This window comes from Pyxicephalus adspersus, chromosome 4 (assembly GCF_032062135.1).
Source record: "Pyxicephalus adspersus chromosome 4, UCB_Pads_2.0, whole genome shotgun sequence".
Lineage (NCBI taxonomy): Eukaryota > Metazoa > Chordata > Amphibia > Anura > Pyxicephalidae > Pyxicephalus > Pyxicephalus adspersus.
Window position 1 is genome coordinate 24,551,464 of NC_092861.1, and position 26,299 is coordinate 24,577,762.

A 26,299-nucleotide genomic window follows, 5' to 3' on the forward strand; every position below is an offset into this window, starting at 1 on the left:
AGTTCAGCTGCTTCATAAAACATTTATAGAAACCCCACATTGCTATTTCTGGAATTTTCAAAAATTGTATAGCTGGAAAATCATCAACCTGTTCTTCAGTTGTGATATTCCATGGTAGAAACCCAGTGCACTGGTTTTATAGCTGCAGTGTTTAGGAGAAGTTCAGTCTACCAAAATTCTTTATCATCTAATAAAGGTGTACGAGTTTATACTGAGCACTGTACAACAATAACAACAACACAAAAGCATTTAATGACAGGGAATTTTCCATTTTGTATATATTTAATGTATTTAGGATCACTGTGCAACCATTTTATTATGGCAGTAAATGGTAATGAAATCTTGGATTTGGTTTTAATGAAGTTTCTGTATAATTCAGGTTCATAAACTACTTGGAGGATGTCAATGCACATCTGATAAAGCACAGAGAACGAGAGCGTTAAACTACCTTAAGCCATTTTAAATTATTAATAAACACCTAAAAAACCACCTGGGACTGGTTAATAAACTGAAGGGAACCTAGGATGACCATAAAGTGTTTTAAATGTTCATTATCATTACAAATTGTTGCTTAACTTAGATTGTATAGAAATACTAAATTTGATGGTTACATCTATGGTCTGCTTTACATATATTGTAGCATACTGAGGTATGAGAGGCCAAATGTCAGCATCTCCCTCTATTTCACCCAGGGGAGGTTTTAAAGGTCCTGGATAAAGCTGGCGAACAGAGCAAAGGGCTCCGGTGTAGGGACAGCCAAAATCGGGTACCTGAAAGATGCGAGAGGTAAGGTCTGGGCCAGTGGCAGACTACTGTAGTTCAGGTCCAAGCAGGGGTCAGCAAGACTTGGGTAGCAAGGCTGAGGATCCAGCAACCAAAGCCTGGAACAAGAGGGGTATAAATAAGACTAGCAGCCAAAAACAGGACAAGATTAAAACAAGGAACTAGTCCACCCATTGGCTGCAGCAAATACTCTTAAATCCCCTTCATGTACCTGATTTTGGCTGTCCCTACACCGGAGCCCTTTGCTCTGTTCGCCGCTGGTGGGAAGAGCCTGGATACTGCAACCTGGTGTTCTCCCTGCAGCAAAGTAGTCCAGAGTGGGGTGCTGTGGTGAAGACTGAGGGACACTCCATACCTTAGGTAATACCACGTCTCCTGCCAGGGGTCACAGCCCTAACAGCAAGAAGGAGTTTCAGGCTCCCTCAAGCACATAGAAGAAGAATGCAGCTGAACCTTTAAGGCCTTTCCCCAACGTCTGTCACCAGCATACACAAGCAGACAGTAACAGACAGTTCCAAAACAAATTATCCATTTACAAACCTTTGATCAGGAGGAGCAGGATCCTTATTGTAAATGGCTTCAGTGCAGGGGATGCTAAGAACAACACTTCTTCACAGCTAAAGGGAGGCTGAGGATGTTGCCGGACAGATGATCTGCAGGTAACATTTGCACAGCAACTTAGCAGCTCTAATCTAACAATCCTTGCTAGGCAGTCTATATATCCTTATCTAGCAAACCAAACCTTTGTCAGTCCAAGGACACCACCAAGCTATGGAGTTAGTAATGCTGTGCCATTGGATCGTTCCAAAAACAGACAACAATTTTTCTTGTGAATTTTAAGTCATAATACAATAGTGATTGATGTAGCCAGCCTAATAATTGATGGTGTCTGATTTAACTGTCTGCTGCCTTCAGCAAAATAATCCAATACTCCTTTTCTTTCTTTTCATGTCAGGAACATTAGGTTACTGGAGGCAACACAGACATTTCTTTCATGCATTTACTACTGTGACACCGTTTGTGTGTGTTTGCAAGGGCAGTGTCCAGCTTGAATTGTGTTTAAAGTATTTTCTGCAAATCTGACAGTGATTAGACAAGTGTTAAAGTCCATACCCATCAGTTTGCAAATCCTCCGAGAATCTTTGTCTCTTCTGTGCCCTAATATCATATATTAGCATTTTTACTATGACTCCCTCCTCCTATCACGCACACACACTCACACACCAACATTCTCCCAATGCTTTGCTTTATTATGCGGGTGAAGTTTCCAATATATGAAAATCTATTTCAGATGTTAATGGTTTTGTATCTATTTCCCTCCAATAAGGTTATACTTGAGCACACAAGCTTAGCCATGCAATAATGACTAGGGAAATTCTGGTACCGTAGACAAGAAACGAAATGGCCCCACTGAAGTGCAGGAGAAGTTTTGTGACAGATGAGGTCAATTTTACCAACAGCCTGAAAGAATATTTCACCTCAGTATTCATGAGGCAGGCTGGATTTAATATCCCACTGACTAGGATAAATTATTCAGTTGAGGAAGGTGAAATGCCAAAAGGACTGTAGATCATTCCAGAACAGAGTAGTTAGGAAATTAGAACAATGAAAACTAGACAATGCCTGAAACCAACGGAATAGAAATGTGTCTACTTTTTTTCATGGATGTTCCTTGATGCAATTAAGGCTCATTCAGCCTGCGCTGTTTATTTAAAATTGTATTTTACCCAATGCTTTTGCAGAGTGTGGAAGTAAATATACCTTCCGGGGTAATGATAACCGGCAAAGATCTAGCAAGGATGCCATAGTAAAACTAGCAGCCTGTCCTCATATGACACACACATTGTTATATGAATGATTATATGCTTGATGCACGTTTATATGAATATTAAAATGCATAAGATCGACTTGCCTTAAATCAAAACTCATCTCTAGCCAAAACACTTTGTTTTGGGAAAAGACAGAATTTATTGCTAATGGTTATTTTATTAATTTGGTGATTAATTGAATGGGGGGTATGATTCTTGTACCACGTCCCAATTCTATCAAAAGTGTACACTGTAAATCCTCTTTGGGGACTTTTTTGGTATCTAATCAATTCCTGTAATCAATTACTGCAGTTGAAACAGGTGGACCTGGAAAATTACCACAAGGGAATGTTTGAGGGAATGTCTGATTAGCTGTTTTATAATTAGAACCCTTAGGCTACGTACACACTTGCAATGCTTCTTGTACGATATTCGGCTCAGGGCCGATATCAGATGACAATCTGGCGTGTGTACAGCGCCCGTCGTCCATTGTCCAAACGACCATCCTGGAAGGTCCACGGACGATGGACGACGAACAATCGTAATAGCAGCGAAGGGGGAGAGCGCGCAGCAGAGTGCCGCTTCGTCATTCTCCCCCTCCCCTCTCCATAGGGCAGAACGGTGCTGTATGTACAGCGCTCGTTCATGCATCGTTCAGTCCTTTCCAACGACAATTATTGCACGTGTGTACCCAGCCTAAGTGTTGCTTTGTAACCATAAGAATTATTTATTTTTTTTTTTTTGTTAGTAAAGAAGATAGTTAGAACAGGTTTTTTCTTTCTCATTAGAGCTCCCTGACACAATGGCCCTGATTTATTAAAGATCTCTATGGCTGGAGAGCATACACTTTGATCAGTGAAGCTGGATGATCCAGCAAACCCGAAATGGATCTGGTTCAGGATTCAAAACATTTGCTAGCAAAAAGCAAATGATTTTAGGAAATCCATTCCAGGTTTTTAGATCACCCAGCTTCACTGAAGAAAGTGTATTCTCTCCAGCCTTGGAGAGCTTTAGTAAATCAGGGCCAATGTGTTCAGCACTCACCTACCACTTCCATCTTGAAACACAACCTGAAAACTCCTCCTATTAGGCAAGCATATATAACCTGACCTAGGTCACATCAACCAGTTGTCAAGCTGACAGCCAAATCATTCAGCAGTTTGCTTACAGCATATGCTTCCACCTCCTATGATGTGTACCAATATATTTGTTCTTTAACCCTTATTCTCGTATCAAGATTGTAATCCTGGAAAGGCAGGGCCTTCTATCCTAGTGCAGTGTTCTCCCCAGCCCATTTTAGCTGGGCGCACCACCCAGCAATTTTCAGTTGCCACCTGGCTTTTTTGGGTGGTTACTGAGGAGTTGGTCACAATACAGGGGCTGCCACCCCTACAATTTCTTCCCACCAGGCTTTAAAAAAAAATTCTGGGTTAAACACTGCTAATGTTATTATTTCTGTATATGTATATCTCCATTCGACCTCTTTGTACAACATACATGGTAAGCTGCTTAGTTTGACAATACCTGAGTCTTCCTCATTGTGTGTATAACTATTGTGCATGTATGTCTTACTCTACTTTTGTGTACAATTTACAAGGTTATTTGGTAAACTATACCATTCCCTCTATATCCCTTCTTGGTTTTACAACTGCATTGCATAATATGTATTGTACAGCCCAATGGCAGCTATGGCTTTATATTAAATAATAAATTACTTATTTCTTAGTATTTTTACAATCTTTGTCATCTTGTCCCCTTAACACCCATTGCCTTTATTTCTTGCCGGTACAGGTGAGGTTTGACAGTGTTGGCAACTCTGGGGAAGTATGGCTCAAAGAGCTCTTCACACGAATAGACGAATAGCTGTGTATGCCAGGTGACCCCCAGATACCTCTTTGTTTTGGCTATTGTTATTAATATTAAACAGTATTTATATATCGCCAACGTATTACGCAGCGCTATACATTAAATAGGGGTTGCAAATGACAGATGCAAGCAATGACACAGGAGGAGGAGAGGATCCTGCCCGAAGAGCTTACAATCTAAGAGGTGCAGTGTACAATAGGAGGATATCCCAATTTACACCATCACAACTTCCTCTTTTTTGTCTCTTCAGTGAAACTTTATACAAAATGTATTTAATTGCAGGAAGTTAATGATTTGATGTACAGCGCTGCGTAATATGTTGGCGCTATATAAATCCTGTTTATTAATAATAATAATAATAATAATAATAATGATGTCAGACACTTTGCCACCTCCCATAATATGCCCATCTTATAGGGTTTACTTGTGATAGGGCTGCAGCTGAGTTATTTACTCATCATCCCATTACAGATGGGTTGATGTGATGACATAATGCCCATCTCTTGCACAAAAAAATTAAAAAAATTTAAAGAAAAAGAACAAAAAACTTGAAGTGACTTTGAAGTTTGGCAAAAAACAAACACATCTGAAAACAGAAGTCATTCGCCTGATAGCCAATTTCAAATGGTGGTAGTTTTTGTGTCAAGTGAGGGCCACTTTAAAAACCTTATTATGTCAAATACTCTAAAAATGCTCAGCAGCCAAAGACCGGGTTTGGTAAGTCTGTGAGTTGATAGAGAAGAAGGACAAATCTTGACAGGGATCAGAATTGTGAAACATTCAGAAATGTGCAAGTTAGAATTTCTGAAGAGGAGATCACGACTGACATATCCACTGGAGATCTTTGAACATATTGTCAAGCCGATAGACAAAGGAGAACCCATGGACATAATTTAAGTGGATTTCTGAAAAGCATTTGATATAATGAGCAGCACAAAGAGTTCATCCACAAAGTCAATAGCTGGAATGGAGAAAATTTGGCTTGAGTACAAAGACTATCTAAAGCGTAAAAGGAGTGGCAATGCACAGTAAAGGTTTTGTACATTTTTCTATACTATTTTTTTTCCCCACTTTTATGATGCCTACCCACGGTGCAGAGGTATCTACAGGTAACAAGCTATAGGCGCAGCATTAAATGATATGGGTAATCTTGGTGATTTATATTTAAAAAACCATGGCTGGTCTGGGTTTTTAACCTCTTTTTAGTAAAATCTGAATATAATTTAACTTAATCGCCCAGAAGATTTTTTAACCCTCGGGATTACCTTAGTATTCTTTAAACTGAAAAGGATATCAGTTTAGGATGAAAATATGTTAGCCATCATGTTTCCATCTTTTGCTAAATGATGACAGCAACAATACCAAGATGACAGGACAATGTTTTCAATTTGTTTTTGATCTGTTCTGTTTTTTTATTTATTTGAAAGATATAAAAAACAAACTTCATCATTGCATAGTTAAGAAAAGGTCAGTTGTCTTTACAATAGCGCTGCATTGGAAACATACATACACTTGGTAATGATCATCAAAGTGGAATAACACATATTTTGACAGGTTGACAAGGAGTATCTTTGGGGAGTGACCCAACCATTTTCTTACCATGGCATATATATATATATATATTTACACCAGTGCTGTTTAGTGGTCCATCTGGGTGTCCCCAATTAGACTATCACTGTCCTCTCGATCTCATATTGCTATTATTTTCCGACAAACCCACAAATTGCTGCCATTCATACCATGTAGTTTAGAATTGAGCATGGGTGTCCTATATAATGGACGTGAGGGATTTGTTCTGTTTTTAACTCATATATTTTAACCACCTTACCCAGTACCTGAAGCATAGGACTGTTAGAACTTTTGTCCCAGAGGTTGTCTCCAATAGCACATATGCACTGAGGGGAGTCAACACCGAACGTTTACCCCTTTCTTGGTCATTGCAATAAATGCATTTCTTTCAGAGTATAAAGAAAGCTAACTGTAACACAAAGGCCAATGCATAGTAAATGGTGGCAATATCTCGGTGAATATTGTTACCGAGATTTTTGTTAAATAATTGCCGGCTTTTTTAAGCACTTAAGACATTGGCGGCTGCCATCTGAAAACAAAACATCTGAGCCTTCTGGATTTTTTTAACTTCAAAATACTAAAATCTAAATGTATTTTAAAGAACCCTTGCAATTTCTTCTTCAAATCCAGCAGTATATAATTACGATACTGAATTAGATTTGTTCTTGGGAAAAACAGTGTCAGGACTTCATTCAAAACCTGTTCACCAATTAACGGAAATCCAGATTGCCTGGATCATAGAGATGGCATCTCCTGTTGAGAAGCAGAAATTAATTGTAGTTGGAGAGTAGAATATTTTAATACGACGTGGATTTTAATGCTGTCATGTGGGGTTAATACGTATAGGTTTGGTGTTTGCTCTTGTTACAGCTTGATTGAACATAACTCATTAAAGGTTCACACACTTTAAGATTTAATCAAAGAATTACTATTCACTCTCTGAAGTCTGGGTATGCCTCTCAGAAACTATTTCAAATACATACCTAAACTCTGCATGGCGCCCGATTCCTGGTTGTTGTTTTTTTGGATGCTACTATATACAGTATAAGTTACTATATTGCATTATAAATTCTGCAAAAGGTATATTGTTTTTTTAAAGCCATAAGGTTGGGTTTAAAACGTTCTCACCACTGTGGATTTTCAAAAATGGCGGCTTCATGATACCAGCTACATAAACTGGCTACACACCTTGCATCTGGACTGTATAAATTCCTTGTTAACAACCATGTGGTGCAAGGTAGAATGGTTAACTGGAGAGGGTAAATATTTGATTGTTTCTAGACAATCTGTTTCCTTTGAGGAAGTTAATATTGATTAACAAATTTACTTATAGATTACATCTTTTGGAATGGGCTGGCACCAACAAGCTGCAATAATTCTTTACATTACTTTTCCTCCATTTTTAGCCTTTTATAAGTTGCCTCATTACAAGCCAACTTTAAATACCATATGATCTCTATTGCTTTTAATGATGGTCTACAGGGCAATGTAGGAGAATACCTGGGGAAATATTGATATCGGTCTTCATCAACACTTATTTCTGAGTCAAAATTCTGTGCTGCTACAGTTACATTCAAAAAGGGGGTTAATATCATTTTTAAGTGATTAGTATAGTTCAAGGAATGCAATTTGTGTTTAATAAATTAGAAATAAAATCATAAGTATATTTAGTAGTGTTAAAATACTTTAGTTGAGTACTATCTGTGATAGATTCTTAAAGGTAAAGAAAAATAGAACTCTTGATAGAGTTGTCAGCTTTATATTGTGAAAGTGGTTGAAGTCTAATATTAAAAAAAAATGTGGGTGTTTTTTTACTTTCGGTTATAGTCCGTTACCTGTGGCCTGCAATTTGCAGTCCATTCCATTCCAGTCCATGCAGTCCATTAAATTCTGGCAGTAATGTGTGGCTAGCAAAGCCTTAACCAGTTACCCCCTGACTATGGCAAGATGTCAATGATTGTTTTAGCCTGTAAAGATAGAACTATGAACTCCCACTTGCTGCACTTAATGACCACCAACGAAGGTGGCATTTTTCTCACTGACCCTGGATTATAATTTTACCAGAGTAATAAGGTTAAGAAACATTGTGATATATAGTTACTTTTCTAGTAGTTAATGTATTAAATCTCCACTTTAGTAATGAAAGCCAGGTGCCTCATCTAAATTAAGCTTTTGAATAACTGAATACTCAAGCCCTTGCTGGACACTTTGGTTCGTTCTACTGGCCACTACGTCAAAATTATAGCATGGCTGGGGAACTCCGAGCATTCAGCAGGGGTCCATGTATCGGATTTACCGTAAAGTGACAACTGGTCTCCTTCAAGAGAAGATTTTAACACACAGTCTGCAAGATAGGTGGTGGCAAATGTAAAGCATCCTCTTTCAGGGGTTGCCCGTGACAAGACCTCTTTATTATATTACAATATTATTATTTAGTGTTTCCATGTTATTTCATGTCATGTATTGCTTTTTCAGTTAACATTATGTACATACCCTTTTTTGCTCTCAAAATGCCATTTAGGTTTATACTTGGGTCTTACATTATGACATATTCTCATAACTTCACTTGTTCTCTGCCAAACCCCATTGCCAGAAAATGAGAACAATACTGGTGGCCAACAACCACACAACTCAAAACATACAAAATACTTTAACCTGTAAGAAACTGGGAAGGGAAGATATACATTGTGAACCCATGTGATTTTATGTTTTGTCTTTTGAGGTAAATTAAGCTAAATAAATTATTTTAATCAAACTGACAGACTCTGAAATAAACAACATCACTGCTGTGCTGTTTGGATAAAAAGCACATTGTGTATGCATAATGAGCACTTTTAAAAACTTATTTAAGTTGCAAACAAATAAAATATATAAAAACAAAAATGTTATATATATTCTGGTTCATAGTCTTTTAAACCTCCCTCATTCTTATGAATGTATGCTTCATTTGGACTCATCCCTTACCTGAATTTCCCCACTTTTCATAGTTTAGTTATAGCTCGCCTTACCTAATTCTGTGTTGATTTTGAGGTTATACAAGGTTTATCAGAGGCGACTAAGGTTGATACATATGGGTATTTGGGTCTGTACTACTTATAAGTCTGAACCATTATCCAAACATTAATCCAGTTTAAGAACTGCTCACTTAGTGTATCTAATTGTGCCTGAGTCTTGGTTGATCCTTTGTTAATTGAAGCATCAAAGAGATTTTAAAGCAGAAAACAAGCCCACCTAATCTCTTTTACCGGATTTGGCTTGGGAAGATTTCCTGTACTGGTCTAGTTTTTCTTCCTCTGTCAGTAAATCAGAATAGACCATATTCTGATCTAGTCATTGTAGCCAGGGTACTGCTGTTTTCCTTCAAATTACATCATCTTCATTAAAGAATAGATTACATTTTACTAATGACCAATATTAAAACTCTCTTCAGGGTTAAATATTACACCACGTACTTCCTGTAAGCTCATGTTGGTTAGATGGTTTCCACTCCTGTTCTTATGGTGAGCCTTCCCTGTAGCATTCAGGATCCATTCACATTGCCAAAGAAAAAGGGTGAAAAGGAACTGTTATGTCTCCAGGCCAAGAAAACCTCAGAAAAGATGTTTACAAATCACATGAACATGCAGTGTTGTTTTTCACATGTCGCGCTACATGCCACGCTACACAATGCTCAGTTTATGAGGACAGTATGGCAACTTGCTGAATCTAACAGAATTCACAGGCAGTGGTAACTCACAAAAAAGGTTAAGAGTAGAATATGAATGCTGTAAGAATATCTGTGACCGTTAACCATGGATGGAACAGCATACCCGAACAATGAGTTTTCTCAAGAAGGGATTGTCCAACAGGGATCTATACTATATAACACAAAATGATAAGAGTGAAAAAATGGAATTTACATAGAAACACAAGCCTTAAAACAAAACCGTCTCCTGTAGCATCACAGATAGGGTTTAAATTTGCAATCAGACATTTGGTCTGATTCATTAAAGCTCTCCAAGGCTGGAGAGGATACACTTGCATTATTGAACCTGGGTGATCCAGCAAACCTTGGATGGTTCTGGTCAAGGATTGAAAACATTTGCTAACAAATATCAAATGACTTCAAGAAATCTATTCCAGGTTTGCTGGATCACCCAGGTTCACTGATAAAAGTGTATGGAGAGCTTTCATAAATCAGGACGGTTATGTTGCTGTTCTTCCGTGCCTGTTAGAATGCTGCATATGCACAACTCTGTATACAATTTTAGCATATTCTGTAATAAATATTTATCCAGGCAGGCACAATATTTCATTTCAACTATCGTGGTCAATCAAGCCCGCTAAAGTTTTGAACCCAGTAGATGTAGAGGAAGACATCAGCACTGGAGAGTGATCTCTCGGATGTAGCGTTGCAGGAAGTCAGATTAGTAAAATGCCTTTTTTCATGAAATTCATACTTTTCTGTTCTAAAAAGTAATTGCATTTCAGGGATTTAAAATATAGGGACAGTTATTTCCTCTACAGGACTTAAAAGAAGACTTAGAAGAAATACTGCTTACTTAGAAGAAATCCGGCTCGCCACAGCTTTCTTTTGCTTATCTTGGATCAACCTTTTAACTATTTTAATGTAGGGGAAGCTTTGAAATACTTTTCAGGTCCTTAGAGACCCCCGACAATAATAACAATATCCACAGAACACTATTGGGCCTTATTTATTAAATCCATCCTAGGCTGGAGAGGATACACTTTCATCAGTGAAGCTGGTTGACACCACAAACCTGGCATGGCATGGATGAAAACATTTGCTAACAAACAGCAAATGACTTTTAAGAAATCCTTTACAGGTTACTGGATTATCCAGCTTCATTGATGAAATTGTATCCTCTCCAGTAATGGAGAGCTTTAATAAATCAGGTCTAGTATATTAGCATGGCAGTCAGTAGGAAGAATGCCTTTTACATTGGTTCCCATTCAGAAGAATTTCACTGTTAACCAAAAAGATCATTAGTGTCTGTTCAGGATGAGTAGGGGCAACTATAAATTATTTTATTACAAGCACTGCACAATTATTTATTACAATTCAAAGTATTCATAGTGTGACATGAGCCCAGTCATGACTGATTCTCGTTTATGCAGTCATAGGGAAGGTGGTAGGAGTTTGATCTCCCTACACTGATGTTTTTAATTCCTATGCAGACAGACTAGAGGTATGAGTCTCATTGTCAGAAGGGCCACGATGATGACATTTGTATTAGCAGCGTGTAAATATTGGTCTCCCTGCACCACACATAATCCACATTAAATCTCTGGTTACAAAATTTCCCTTTGCTAAAAATTCTACCCATCTCATTTTGGTGATTGTTGTGTTTTGCTGATGAGAAAAAAAAATCAAGCAATCATGGAATCCTTTTGCGTTTTTGCTATTTCAATCTGCCAGGCGTTGGGTTTGCTGCTCGTTACAGGGAAGTGGGGGGGGGGGGGGGGAATAATAAGCCCCTTGGTTTGTCAATGGAAAAGAATGAGCTTTTTAAAGCTGGCTGCCTGTTCCAGTCACACAGGGAGCATTAATGGGCACCAGCTGTGCTGCAGCTATAGCAGCTCCAGCACTTCAGCTTCTCGCAGTGAGATGGCGTGTGGCGATGGCGCAGAAGTGCCTCCTGTGCTGTATCAGGAAGTATACACTTCACTTCTCGTTCCCTGGGAAACAGATTAACTGCAACCAGCTGGCCAAGCACTGCCTTAGCAGATCAAAGAGTCAGCTCTGCTCCTCACAGCTCTGCCATGAATGTCTGCAGGCGTTTGGATGTAGGAAGCTATGCAAGTTGAATTTCAAGGTTACACATGGGAAAAGGGGGTGCTGAGTGGTCATAAAAGCAATAGTCTCTTCAAACACATTTTAGCATCTTCTGAGTCACAATTCTTTAATCTTTTTGTATGTTCAACTAATCATCTGATGCATAGCCAGAGCCCAAAAAAATGACACATACCTTCAGTCAAAGGAAAGCCATGGATTCATTAAAAATGGTAATAACGTATGTAATTCCCAAACAGCTGGTATTCAGTTTGGTATTAAAAATACTCTTTCCATCTCATTCCACAGCCTTGCATTGCTTTTTTAACTGTCAAATGTAATACATTGTTTTCACTATAACAACTGACGTTTGCAGCCTATGCACCACAACAACCGACTTCTGCTGGATTTCCAACAGTCACTTTTTTCGGATTTGACTTCTCCTTGCAGAACTGAGAGTGGAGCCAGAGGATAAGCTATATTGAGGCTGTTGTATGAGGCATGGCATCTACAACAAAGATTGAGAGCTGAAGGGCCCAGTGCAATAAAAGTCCAGTAAAGTTTATCCTGCTTTTTTAGGAGTCCAAGTTCATTATTATCAAAGAAGTTCTATTCCTATTGTTATTAAAGGAATGTTAGTTTTTTTAGTTCAGTCAGTTCCGGTATCTGCATCCGGTATCCTGACAACCAACGCTGAGCTACACATTCGTAGCTCATTTTGACAGTTCCACATCAGCGTGAGTGATCAGCGTGTAAAAATTCATATTGCAGTAGGGAACATCCTTTGTCCCTTTCTGCAAATAAAACCTTGCTGGATCACACATTTTCAGAGTAGAACTTTGATTTTACTGAACTGAACTAATCACTAAAATCCCATACAGGCTTTATTATATTAAAGCTTTAAGTGGAACTAAAGTTACTAAAGAACTTTTAATCCAGAAGATCTGTCGATCCATCAAGAGGTTTTGTCCATCTGGTCCCCCTATCCTTCTGCCTGGCTTGCAAGGAAGAGCTGGGTGCCGCCATCTTCTTAGCTTTTCTCCGGGGTTCATCGGGTGACGTAGATGGGGAAAAATATTGCTGATCTCACTGCGCATGCATGAGATTGGCAACTTTTTTCTCCCATTAAAGAAAGAGCTCCAAGATCGAGTATGCGCAGAAGGAGCAGCCAAGAGCCACCCAGGATGCATGATAAATGTATGCTGGGAGGCTTTGCGCTCCCATTCTGTCTTGATACCCTTTTATGTAAAGTCAAAATTTTGAGCTTAGGTCTGCTTTTACTGTAGGCACATTTAAAAGACCCAAAAAATTACATTATTATAATATTAGATTATAAATAATCAATATTACATTATTAAATAAGTTTCTGATTTCAAATCAAGCACCTAAATTTGACTTGATATCTGCCCTTTGCAGTTTGTTTAAAAACCAAATAAGGCGGGAGCTCATAAAGAAAAATAATAAATATATGTTTTCTTTATATTCTTTGCTCATATACTTTATATAATACAGGTTTGCTTGCTAGAATGAATTGTACCTGAAAATTTTATGAGAGCAAATTGTTGTTGTCTTCTTGGTGAGGCATTGTATGGCTCTGTAGGACAGTCAATTGATGAAGTTGTTCCAAGATATCCGAAATTTGTGTTTCCTATGCTGTAATGTCTAATGTTCAGTTTTTGCAACTTCTTGTGAATGACTAAATATGTCAGATGTTTATACCTGGGAGCCTCTGGATGGCACTTGGATGGTCCAGAATTTGAGCTTAAATAAGCCTCCAATATGGCTATAAAGGTAGATCCTCTACAACCTGCAATGACGGACTCCACACGTTTTATTCTCTTGCTTTACTATCTCTACTCTTTTACTCTGTAACATTTTCTTCTAAAAAAACTTTCTCTGTGAGCAGAGGATTTGGTTTTCCTTATTATTTGTATATTCTGTTCAGCAGATCCCAGAGTAGGGGATGGAGAAGCAGCACAAGAAGCTAATGGGTTGTGCTAAAGTGCAAGACACATGCTGAATTGAGCTTATCATTGTGCTGCATTACCTTCCAGTGTATAGTCACAGGAAGCTGGGGGGACAATATGGTTAAAAGGAAATGGATAAAGAGAAATACTAGGTCCCCTCCCTAGCTAGAAAGTACTATGTTATGTGGCTGGTTGGGCAAATCTCATGTTTCATGTCTAAAATCACTCCAGTGATGGCTGCATGGTATTTTACAGTGCAAGTTTCCTGATGCTGACAACCTGTCCGGCCTTGGCCTGCACTCAATATTGATAAATAGTATATGTAAGAATTACTGATTCTATCACATACACCTGTCCTTAGCTAAGGGCCTAATGTCCTTATCACAGCCTTGCATGAACCTTTAACAACAGATCCATATAAAGTTCCAGTATATTTCTGGATTGTGTGAAAGCAGACAAGCAAACCATTTCTATGGGTTAAAGTAGGTAAGAATCTGGCTTGATGCTTGCTAAATAGTTCCAGTATATATTGTTGACCTAAGTTAAAATATATTGTTGTTTTCATTTACACTAAATGTTCTGTACATCTGCAAAATTAACCTTATTAATTCCCACTTTTCTCTGCATTGTCCCCAAATTTCCAATGATCCGATCCGATTTGCAAAGTTTTCAGGAAGTGTAATGTATGGGAGTAACATGGTATCTATTAACAGAGAGCTGCACATCATTGTGCTGAAAAAGCTTTCTGATGATGACAACAGTGGACCAATGTGTTATTGCTGCTACAGGTAGTCTGCGTCGGATGTGAGGGAAAATGTTAAAGAAAATGCCTGACTCTAATGACGGGATCCCTGAGTTTTAGTTACCAAAAGCTGCAGACTTAAAACATTTTAAACCATATATGGTTTTTTTGTGATTGGGTTTACTTTACTTTTTTTGTTATTGAGTTTAACTACCAAATATTCCAGCTGCACCAGCTGATTCTCTAGATCAGTGCTTCTCAACCAGAGTTTGCTAAGGGTTTCTTAAGCAATGAGCAATTTGTGACTCTCAGGTCAGTTTACCTGACACCAGAGATCCTTTTGGCTATCTGTAAGGGTGGGGTTTTTTTACAGTTGGCCAACAATGTAGGAGGCATTCTTCCTACTGACCACCACATTAATGTACTGTGAGCTGTGGATATAGTAATATTAGCAGGGGTTCCCTAAGAATTGAACATTTCAATGGGTTCATCATGTTACAAAGATTGAGAAACACTGGTCTAGATTACAAGAGTATTGAAGTCATTTAGAAAGTAGATTTCTATTTTAAGAGGAGCTAAACTCTAAAGACCCCCAAAACAAAAAAAAAAACACTTGCCTTTAAACCCGCAGGGCAGTCGATCGATCCAGAGGTGTCTGCCTTTTTATGTAAAGTGAAAATTGTGAGTTTAGGTACGCTTTAATTATTTTAGCACACGTGTGTTAACCCAACCTACAACCTAACCCGCACAGTGTGAATGGGCTCTAAATACACACTTTTTGTGTGACTTTTTATCCTGCTTACTGAACCTTTTCTATGTTAATAGTAAGTACAGCACAGACTGTTTTCTTCCTTGATAGAATATAAAAGGGGAAACCCCTATTATGTTTTTTTTTTGCTGTGGAAATTTACCTTCACTTACTATCCTTAGGACATAACAGGAAATAATGTGATTTCCAAGCTTGGAGATGGAACAAAAATTATTATACATACCTATTGTTTTTCTAAGTAGTGTTTTCTGAAGCTGAGTTTTTGCAGATGAGAAACAAAAGAACACATTGACTTATACTTTGCACTAAGGTTGACTTATTGAGGAAGGTAAAACCATTTCCATTGCATGTACTAGAAAAAAAAGTATCACCATGGGATATCATTATAGTGGAAGCTCACCTTCAAGTCTTTCTTACTTTGGCCTAGCTTCCATTAGCTTCAAGAATTCTTCAGCGAGGAGAATTCCAAAGCGAGGAGAATGCAACATACGTCATCTATGCTTCTTTTTTGGAACACCAAACATGTAGAAATGTGACTTCGGCACGGGGTAAAGCACCATAATGCGTTTAAATTATTGCAAAGCTAAAGCAACTGTGGAGGCTGCGCACTTGCTTTCAATAGAATATTATTAGTAGCTAGATTTATTAGCTATGTTTTAAAGGCATAAAAAAATGTACATTTGAAGCAAATAGAGACTAGGACTAGGACTAAGGCATGACATTTTGGAAGAATACCCCATTCTTAAAGCTTAAAAAAAAAATGCATTCCCCAAAAATGCATCAGTCTAGATAAAGTTCATGGAGTACTGCAGAGCTGTGTGAGGTTTGGATACTGTGTAGGCTTAGGATTGAAGAAGTTGAGCCCTGGTGATTTCTCATCCCAAACATTTCACCCGTGCCCTTAATCTTTCTACTTATTTTTCAATACAGAACTATACTATTTTATTATTTTTATTATACAGTATTTGTATAGCGCAGAGCTGTACAAAGTCCATAGTCATGTCACTAGCTTTCCCTCAAAGGGGCTTACAATGTCCCTACCATAGTCGTATGTCTTTATTACAGTGTAAGGTCAATTTTGGGGAGATGCCAATTAACCTAACTGCATGTTTTTTGGAATGCAGGTGGAAACCGGAGTACCCGGAGGAAACCCGCACAAACATGGGGAGAACCTGCAAACTCCTTGCAGATAGTGTTCTGGCCGGGATTTGAACGCTGCAAAGGCCAGAATACTAACCTCAGAGACAACCGTGTTGCCTGAATTAAAACGTGTATTTTAATTCTCGTGTGTATTTCACAGTGAGCAAAACATGGCCTAATGACTAAGATTTAAGCACTGTCTGTTGTCTCCCTTTGCATTAGGATTCATATATATCTTCTCTAGCATACTTGTGTTTCCATAATTGAAAACCTTTTATATAAACTGACCTGACCTGGCCTTTCAAAATGAAATTTCCTTTTTATAGTAATCCGTTTTTGATCCTTTTTTCAATTTACATTGGTAGCAATGAGCACTGCCTTGTGTGGGAGAAGAAATGCACATTTATTAGCAGCAATATGGTGGAGCTTCTCACTAGGGTCAGCGTTAAATTACCAGCTACAGCTCATGACCTTGTCTTGAGCACTAAGACAGCCATCCCTAATAGCCAGCTATCCCGGGGTGAAAACATCTACTCGGTACACGTGCCATGCATCTTTCATTGACTCTCTTCCTTTACAGCACATAATTGTGCAGGTTTATCCAGGGAGGCAGCAAAGGACTGCTAATGAGCACACAGAATTCCTGAGTTCTTTGTGTTGGTTTATTAGAGAAAGTACACCTAATGGTAGCAGATTGGGGAGGGAAAATGAAGGTGTAAAGGTTGTTAAAGAATTGTGTAGCTATGAATGATTGAACAAATGAATTGCCAATTAGACCAGAATGTATAAATTATGACTTTTTTTTTTTTTTTAGTACACCTGATGGAAAGGAAAAAATATTCATGTGCTTAAAAAGGGCCAACTACACACACAGTTTTAGTCTCATTGGCTTGGAGACATAGAAACCCTTTACATATATAACAGCAGTCAACCCAAGAGGACTCCTTAATTCTTAGAGGCACGAACAGCTCTGCTGGTTACGGAGTTGTGTGTTCTAAAGTTAGGCAGGTTTTCAGGGCCGCTATTCATCCTTTTCTACACAACTAAGTAATCTGCTCCCACTCCATCTACGCTATTTGTTTAAACTGTAGCTCGGTGTAGTGACTTTTATACCATAAATGGCTGATCAGTGGTGATGGTGATCAGTGGCTGCAGGTGAATTTTACTTGAACATGTCTAGCTGAAGCAGGTCAGGGAGTGTAATTTTTTTTTTATCCTAATATAACATCTTTGGAAGCAAAACCAAGGCTTTCCAGGTACTCAACAAATTTACAAACACTTTATCTGTCATTAAGGAGGTCTTTACTAATAAGAGCATGCTAAGATCATGTACTGTTTGCAACAGAAGGACTACTGGTAGCATTTTGTATATCTAAATTCTTACATCACATTACAATTTTATAGAGACATCAGCCTCTTCTGTGGAAAAACCCCAAATATTCACCGTATACATGGCTCCGACAGTTATTGAATCACAGCATCAATTTTTTAAAGAAAACTCCGGTATTTCCATATGACTCCTCCCCTTTCCATGCAAACTGCACAGTGGTCTGAATCATACAAAACATGAAAAGTTGCATCCATTGCCGTCCTTCTAACATGAGTGGACTGTGTATCTAGCATGCAGGCCCTAGATGGCACTATGCATATACCAAATATATAATCGGCAGCACTGGAGGTAGAAGACCTTGCATCAGAGATGCTGAGGATGCCAGCATCTACAAAACCCATTGTTTTGATGGGAGTGAGTCTTATACAGTGTTATATAGGGGAACCAGGATCAGTGCCGCACACAGTACATAGCCGTACAGTCCCGAAGAGTGCCTGTTCTTGAATGCAATAATAGCTTTTTTTCAGCATACAAAAAATTAATTTTCAGCAGAATACTAGCAAATACTTCAGCATTAAATAGCAAACTTAACAAAGTCCCAGACTCACAAACTTGGGTATTTTAGCTTCTACTTCCAGGGTGCTTTTCAGAGTCTTGGCTCCTAACTCTGGTAACAGGTTACCACACCTGAGTATTCACATCTACTCAGATAACACACCTCACTTCTCCCAGATTTCCTTGGGAATATTAAGCTTCACCTGCTCGCTCAGTTGACCCCTACACACCAGGTCCTGTCTAACTGAGGCTTCCTTCTTAGGCAGGTTCTGGGATAGGTTGAAAAGGCTCACTCAACCTTCCCTTTCATTCCAGAACCAGACGTGCAACCCTTGGTTGTCATACTAACCCTGGGCTCATTTCCCATTATCCTGCCACCTTTATGAAGGGATCAGTAGCCAAAAATGAGGGAAATATAGCGCTCATCTTTACATTTCTATATGACAGACAACACATTATTTTTTTGCGTATAGTCTGGATTTGAGAAGACCTCAACAGACACAAAAAAAGTGTAACATTTTGTGCCCTTTTTTCTTCTCAAAGTTTGTTTTATAGAACAATATATCAAACATTTTATAAGCATTGAGGTAACAAAGTTAAAAACAGAACCTTTATTATTCTGTGCAGAGAGCAGAGCTATGGGTGAAACCCAGCAGGTCTCACCCACTCAGAAGGGGGCAGATACAAGACCCAGTTGTCTTCCCCAAGGTGGGAGAGCAGCAGTAACTGGTCTCTTTTACAGGACATTTCTACATAGGGTCATATACACATTTCACACTGGATTATTACACAGATTACAGGTGTGGAAAAATTATACAAAGCACACCAAGAGAGAATGCAGGGTCTCCTTGCTTATTCTGGAGTTACGTTTTTAGTTGCTTACTCTCAGCTGTTAGTGCAAACACTGTCTAAAAATTAAACATTGGATGTACATACCCTAACATTGTAACAATTGGTTGGCAAATGGTTTTCTGATTGGAGTTGCCCTTTAAATTGTCCCTTTCATTCAGGATGCACTAGTTTTGTAAATTGAAGCATAACTCATTGATGGAGTGTGACTAATGTTAGGCAGCGATGGCAGAAAATTCCTTCGCTGTCGCGTTTCACCAGCCAGTAAGCAGCCCCGCCAGAGCTCTGGAGCACAGTAAAATGTTTTGATGGGCACAGAGTCTGGCAGTCAGAGGGTTACACAGCATGAGAGGCTGTAACGAACAAAAGGCGGATGATTGAACAGCTGTGAGATGTAATGGCAGCTAACGAGTCCCCACACAGCTATAATCAGAATCCAGACCAGTTATCCTACATATTCTTCATGCAGAATATTCAACACAAAACTCTCTAATCCTTTCTATCACGACAATCGCATAATGTATAGCGTACATTTTACAACGTTTCCAGCTACTCAATCTAGAGTCTAGCAATGCTCTTCTCTTATTCATACTTTTTAATATTTATTAAAAAAAAATACACTACCATTGTTTCCATCTAAACTGGCCATGTAATAAAACTCAATGCACCCTACTGAGTGGGGTTTCAATGTCTACAAAAGTTAGCAACACAGTTGGCTCAGTGGCTAGCTATCTCGACCTTTCAGCACCAGGTCCCAGGTTCGAATCTTGGCCCGGCTTCTATCTGCAAGGAGTTTGTAAGTTCTCCCCATATTTGTGTGGGTTTCTCCCAGGTACTCTGGTTTCCTCCCACATCCTAAAACATGCAGTTAGGTTTTAATTGGCTTCCCCTCAAAAATTGTCCTTAGACTGTGGCAATGACTTATGGCTATGGTAGGAACCTTTAGATTGTGAGCCCTTTTGAGAAACTTTTAGTGATATGACATTGAACATTGTAAAGCGATGCATAATATGTCAGCACTATATAAATACAAGTTATTATTATTAACAGTCAGGGGCATGTGGAAGACAATTTAGGATCTTTATGTGGCCACTCCTCCGCACCATTTCATGACTGAGCGAGTCTTAAACAAGATGAATAGCTTAGCTGTTATGCTGAAAATAACTCAGGAATCCCTGCTAGGGTCTGTGTCCACGGGCTTTGGCCTTGTGGTATCAGTTTGAAGCCTGGCCTATGTGTACGCAACGTGTGTTGAAACGTGTTTATAGTCCCTATTAGGGAGCTAATGACATGGTGACATAACAAAAGCACAAAAGAGACATGTCACCATGTACCAAGATGTTCGAGAACAAGAACATTCAAATCACTATACAGTGAAGGCTTCCATTGCCAGTCTCCTCAAATTTCTAGCTGCCTGGTTGTATTTCCCCATTGTATTTGCAAATTATAGACTTCAGTTTGTTTAACATAAGTGTCTGGCCTCCCAAGATTTATACTTTTTACAGGTCTATACAGACAGCATTGAAGCCAAAGCATCCTCATGACTGCTAGTGAACTAGGATTCCCATAGGATGAGTTCACTCGTGGCCTCCATGATGCTTTCTTTTCATGTTAGGATTCCTAGGTATTATTTTAAATAAATGGTGCAGAATAAAAACAACAACAACAACAAAAAAATCCTGAGGATTTGCTAATCAGGAACATTGTTTAGAGATTAGCACACATACCTTTCAATTATTTTAGTCATATTTACTGCTATTGTTTAGGGCACTTTACTTATTTCCTATTTCTGACCAGCTAGTCATCACAGGTGCCATCCACTGGAATCAACATTGGAATAAGTAAAAACTTTCAACCTGCTAGCTCAGGTAAAAGCAGGGCTCATTGTCACAGCTGTGCTGGCTAGAGGATGGCATGGAAACCCTGGCAAAGAATCCAACCCAGCATGCAATCCAAAATGTCAAATTCCTTTTTTATCTGGTCATTTTGTTTAAATAAAAAGCAATGCATATTTATTTTTTTTACAGACTTTGATGTCATTTATCTTATTTTTATCATATTTGTTCTTAGCTTTTGTTTGTTTTTATGCATATTTTAAAAAAAATTCTCCAGCGTGTTTGTTATATTTACACTGGCTGCACTTTCATAAAAAACTGGAACAAAATAAGCCTGAATTGGTTTTACATCCGCTCCAGGTAGAGGCTGTAATTGAGTTATAACTCTGCTATACAAACCGTTTGCTTGACAAGAGCCAATTTTGCTTGCTCCTTAATTTGCATAACAAAAATAGGAATGGTGGTAGGGGATTCTGTGTGTTTTTTTCCCTCCCCACCCCCAAATGAATTAAAATTTCATCAAGACATGAAGACTGGCTTCAGAACACGGTGAAACTGGGTTAAACATATGCAAATTACGAGTTCTGCACAGAACTGATTGGCGACTTCAGGCTTTTCCCTCTATCTCCGCACTGCATTCTGCTGCTTATTAAAATATAAGGCCTTAAATATTTCAGGCAACAGCTGTGCATCGCTCCTGTGTTTTGTGTGAACGCCGGAGCACAGTCATTCCGAATGTGTTCTACATGTACTGATCTCTGCCTTTTTTTCTCTCCCTCTGTTATTTAGCTTCAGACAGCAAAGTCACCTCTTCTGCGGCAGTGTGGAGGATACCGAAGGAACTGCAGGCAGGGAACCAGGAGGTCCCCGATGATTCATCAAACAACACCCAAACCTTGGAGCTTCTCTGTCACCTCAACAATGACTCCCATAGCAGTGTGGCATGGTAGGGCTCTTCATACTTTAACCTACAAACTGTAGTAAAAGAGAGTTAAAGGACTTTAAGACACCTGGGAGCATGGCTTTGGAGAACGCTGCCATTTATATATGGGATAGGTAATGGGAAATAAAACTGCAGCAGAAGATTTGAGGTATTGGTGGGTTCCATTAGCGCTTCCTACATAGGCATATTTTGGTTATGCATTCTAGTTCATTAAGGTATGCTGCATTACGGTATATTAAAATGTATTGCAGCTTACCAGTCCTTGGGTATGATGACTCTAGTGGTGTCATTTTGCTCACAAAGATCATTTTCAGCAAGAACTTAAAGTTCATTCTGATACTGCTAGAAATGCACTGCACTTGTCACTTCTTGTGAGCTAAAAAGACAGCAAGAACATTGTTGTCTTACTTAACTAATACTATCAATCTGCCATGTAATGTAGATAAACAAAGGCAGTCATGACATTTGGTTTGGGTGACCATGGCTGCCCTCATAGGAACAATGGAGAATAGACACAAGGGTATAGGAAGATTTATGTTTATAGGATAACTAAGCAAAACCAAATTAAAATACCAGACAAAAGGAAACTTATGCAACCACCACATCCAAACCAGTAAGCTGCAGTATATAACGGATTTGGTTTTTGGATTGAACTAATGAGGTGACACTGCATCTCAACACATTACCATCTCTGCAGCTTTGGTACAAAATAGCACACTACAGTTTTGGTGTGCTGTAACACCAGTTCAGTGTGTATCTTGGACTATCATTACAAATGTGAGGCATTGCATCTCACATAATATCATGCATTACCATGCATTATTGCAACACTGCATATTGTATATTACTGCAACACAAAAGTGTGTAGCAAGGTATTAGGCCATGATCATATGGAATCTGAGACAACAAAATCAAAAAAATATTGATTCCTTTTTTAGAATTATAGACTTTTTTTGAGAATTATGATATAGCTCTAGTGCTTTTTACAATGCAATAAATGACAGGTTCACTTTTGTTGATAATATTGTACTGTCTTTGTCTGAAGTTTTGTGTTATTGTGTATCCGTGCCAATAGATAATATACCTTTTTACACACATAAATACAAGTCACAGAGGATTTCTAACACAGGGAATTCATTTTCTTGGCATGTTACAGCATCTGGGGAAGAAAAAGTTTACAATATCTTGGGAATAGTAAGATTTTCATCTAAGCCCAATAAACAACTTCAATTACGTGAAAAACACAAACCTAGACATTTTAAAGTTACCCTGCAAAAAATGAAAGATGTTTGCTGCTTGCAAATTTTTTATAATAATGCCCAACTTCACCAAAAATTGTTTAGTTTTGGACAAGGTTGGTTAAAATATTAGTCATGTTTTAATCTTCCCCTGACATATTTCCTATTGGTAATACCACTGTCATTCGTCCCTCCCCTCAGGAACTTTGTCTTGGCGTCGGCTTCGATTGTGCCCTCTCATTTACCCTCATATTCCCAGGTCCTGTCATTTTCACCTACGCAACATCTCCAAAATCTGCCCCTACCTGTCCCCAGAGACCACCAAACTCCTTATATATGCTCCTATCATCTCCCGTCTGGACTACTGTAACCTCCTCCTCTCTGGTATTCCACTAACCCGACTCTCTCCTCCATAATCTGTTAGGAATGCTGCAGCCAGACTCATCCATCCTTCTCACCCCTCCTCTTCTGCTGCATCTCTTTGTAGTTCTCGTCATTGGCTTCCATTTCACCTGAGTATCAAATTCAAGCTCCTGTGCTTTGCCTTCAAATCTCTCCACAGTTTTTGTCCCACTTAGCTTTCTGACCTGATGAAAAAATACTCCCCTAGCCTCTCTCTTTGCTCCTCCAATGACCTACTAATGGCTTCCTCACTCATAGCCTCATCACACCGCTGGCTCCAAGACTTTTCTAGAGCTGCCTCTACTCTCTGGAGTAGTCTTCCTCGTCCAGTTCAACTTGCCCCTACTTTCTGCTCATTTAAAAGAGCACTTAATACCCATCTTTTAAAACTTGCCTACCCAGCTTCTGTCTCCTAAACCCTCAATTCTTCCCACCACTACATATCCCCCCTCCTATTGTGTGAGACTTCCCCCACCTCCTAGATTGTAAGCTCTTCTGGGCAGAGTCCTCTCCTCCTGTGTCACTGTCTGTCATTTACAACCCTCATGTAATGTACAGCACTGCGTAATATGTTGGGACTTAAAAAATTCTGTTTATTATTAAAAAAAAAAAAAAAGAAGAAGAATGCTTTGTATTGATGTTCTGTCATGAAAAAGTACACCCTCTTTTAATTCTAAGATTTTGTCAAAATGCAGAAACTTTAGGTACACTTTTGCCACTTGCCACTATAGGAATTAAGAGGGTAAGTAGCAGCCAAGAGCTGCTTATCAAATGCACTTGAGAACCTGATCATCAAGTGTTACCACCTCTATAAAAGCAGAAGTTTAGGCAGCTTGCTGGTCAGGAGTATTCAGGTGTGTTTTAGCACAATGTCAAGGAGAAAAGACATCATCAGTGATCTTAGAGAAAAAAATGTTGTTGCCTATCAATGTGTGAAGAATTGTTAATAATTCTACAGTGAAAAAAACTAAGTGGAAAACATTCAAGACAGATGCTAATTTTCCCACAAGTACCCAGCAAAGTTACCTCAAAGTGTGTGTCACAGTTCCTGACTGTTCCCGCAGCCGTCCTTGCCAAGCCATCCTACAGTGTTCCACTTCTGTCTGCTCCCCTGAGCTGTCAAGCTCAACATCCGTTCTCTGCCTCTGCTAGACAGAGCATGCAGCTGCACTTCCTGGGCTTGCATGTTTGTGCACACGCGGACACAGCTCAAGGAAAAGCTCCTTAACTTCCTGGGCGGTAACCCCCAGTGTAGATCGGGGTAGCTTAAAAATATAATAAAGACTTAGCTGGTCCTGCCGGCATCCTCCAGTGTCCTGCCCGTCCGATCCCATCCTCTGGCCGCGTCCTCTTCCTCTGTTCGGTCCCCCGGCGACTGTTCTGGCCAGCCGCCAGGAGTTCTGGATGGCGTTGTGCATGCGGCCATCAATACAATACAAAATAATTGTATTGAATGCAATACATTGGATTTATATGTCTAAAAGCAGTGCATTGTCTTTCATGAAAATTTATTTTACAATATAATTTAAGAGTATGCATATAATAAAGTTTGAAACACAAAATCATGTCAAAGTTTATTATTAAATTTATTACATTTATTATTTTGACTTGATTTTGTGTTTCAAACTTTATTATACTCATACTAATATGTTATACTGTAAAATAACCCATTCTCACTACGATTTCTTTCTCTCCCCTGCCGCTGCTGAACACCACCTGTCTCCACAACAAAGCTTCTCTGTCCTTCCTCCTCAGGTAGGTTGAACCCAAGGGCCACAACCTGGTGACAAAAGAGCCCAGCAGTCTCTAGCGCTAAAGGGCCATAACCCCTATGCTGGTGCCCTGGTGAAAACCAGGTGTCACTTAGACTTTTTGCATCAGGGGATTCCCTGCTACCTGCATGAGGAGACCCTGACATCGTGCAAAGTTCCGAAAAATTGCAAGAGAGAACACATAAGTACAGCTTATGTTTGCAAAGTTGCAAACCATAAGACATCTGGAGTTTTGGACTAACAAAGTCAAAGTGGAGATGTTTGGCTTAATGTACAGCAACACATTTGGCAAAATACAAACACAACATACCAGCGCAAACACCTCATGCCATAGTAGATGGAGATTTGGGCTTGTTTTGCAACCACAGTGCCTGGGCACCTTGCAGTAATTGAGTTGACCATAACCTCCTCTATGTACCAAAGTATTCTGAAATGAAATTAGGCCAACTATGTGACACCTAAAGCTTGGCTGAAATTGGGTCATACAACATGACAATGATCCCAAGCACACCAAAAATTCTGTGTTGCATTTCCCAGTCAAGTCCAGATCTCAACCCCATTGAATGATCTGTGCAAAAATGAATGCTCGCAAATCCCAATGAACCAAAGAAATTCTGTAAAGAATAGTGGGCCAAAATTCCTCCACAACATTCTGAAAGACCTGACAAAATCACACAGAAAATGTTATTGTTACTAAAGGTGGTTCTACAAGCTATTCAGTCATGGACTTCATTTTAGCTTCCATTTTGTTAAATGAATATATGAATGATGAAGTGTAATCTGTTGTGTGTTGTTTACAGGTTAGATTTGTTAGGTTAGATTTAAATAAATTTAAAACCTTCTAAGGACCAGATGATTTTTCTAACTATGTTCTGATATGAAGAAGGTGCACTTTCCTTTTTCTCACAAGTGTAGGTTGTGAATGATAGAATAAGTCTCTGATGGAGACAAGGACAGC

The 26,299-nt window shown here is 39.0% G+C and overlaps 1 protein-coding gene across 1 annotated transcript in view; it reads left to right on the top strand.

Annotated features, from left to right (window-relative positions):
• The window catches only part of LOC140328186 (EARP-interacting protein homolog), a 53,352-nt gene extending 30,407 nt beyond the window's left edge, over positions 1 to 22,945 (top strand). Inside the window, exon 4 of the mRNA XM_072407572.1 lies at positions 21,776 to 22,945. Within this exon, the coding sequence (XP_072263673.1) occupies positions 21,776 to 21,936 (161 nt within the window). The 3' untranslated portion in view covers positions 21,937 to 22,945. The remainder of the gene's footprint in view (positions 1 to 21,775) is intronic.
• Positions 22,946 to 26,299: the final 3,354 nt, after the last annotated feature.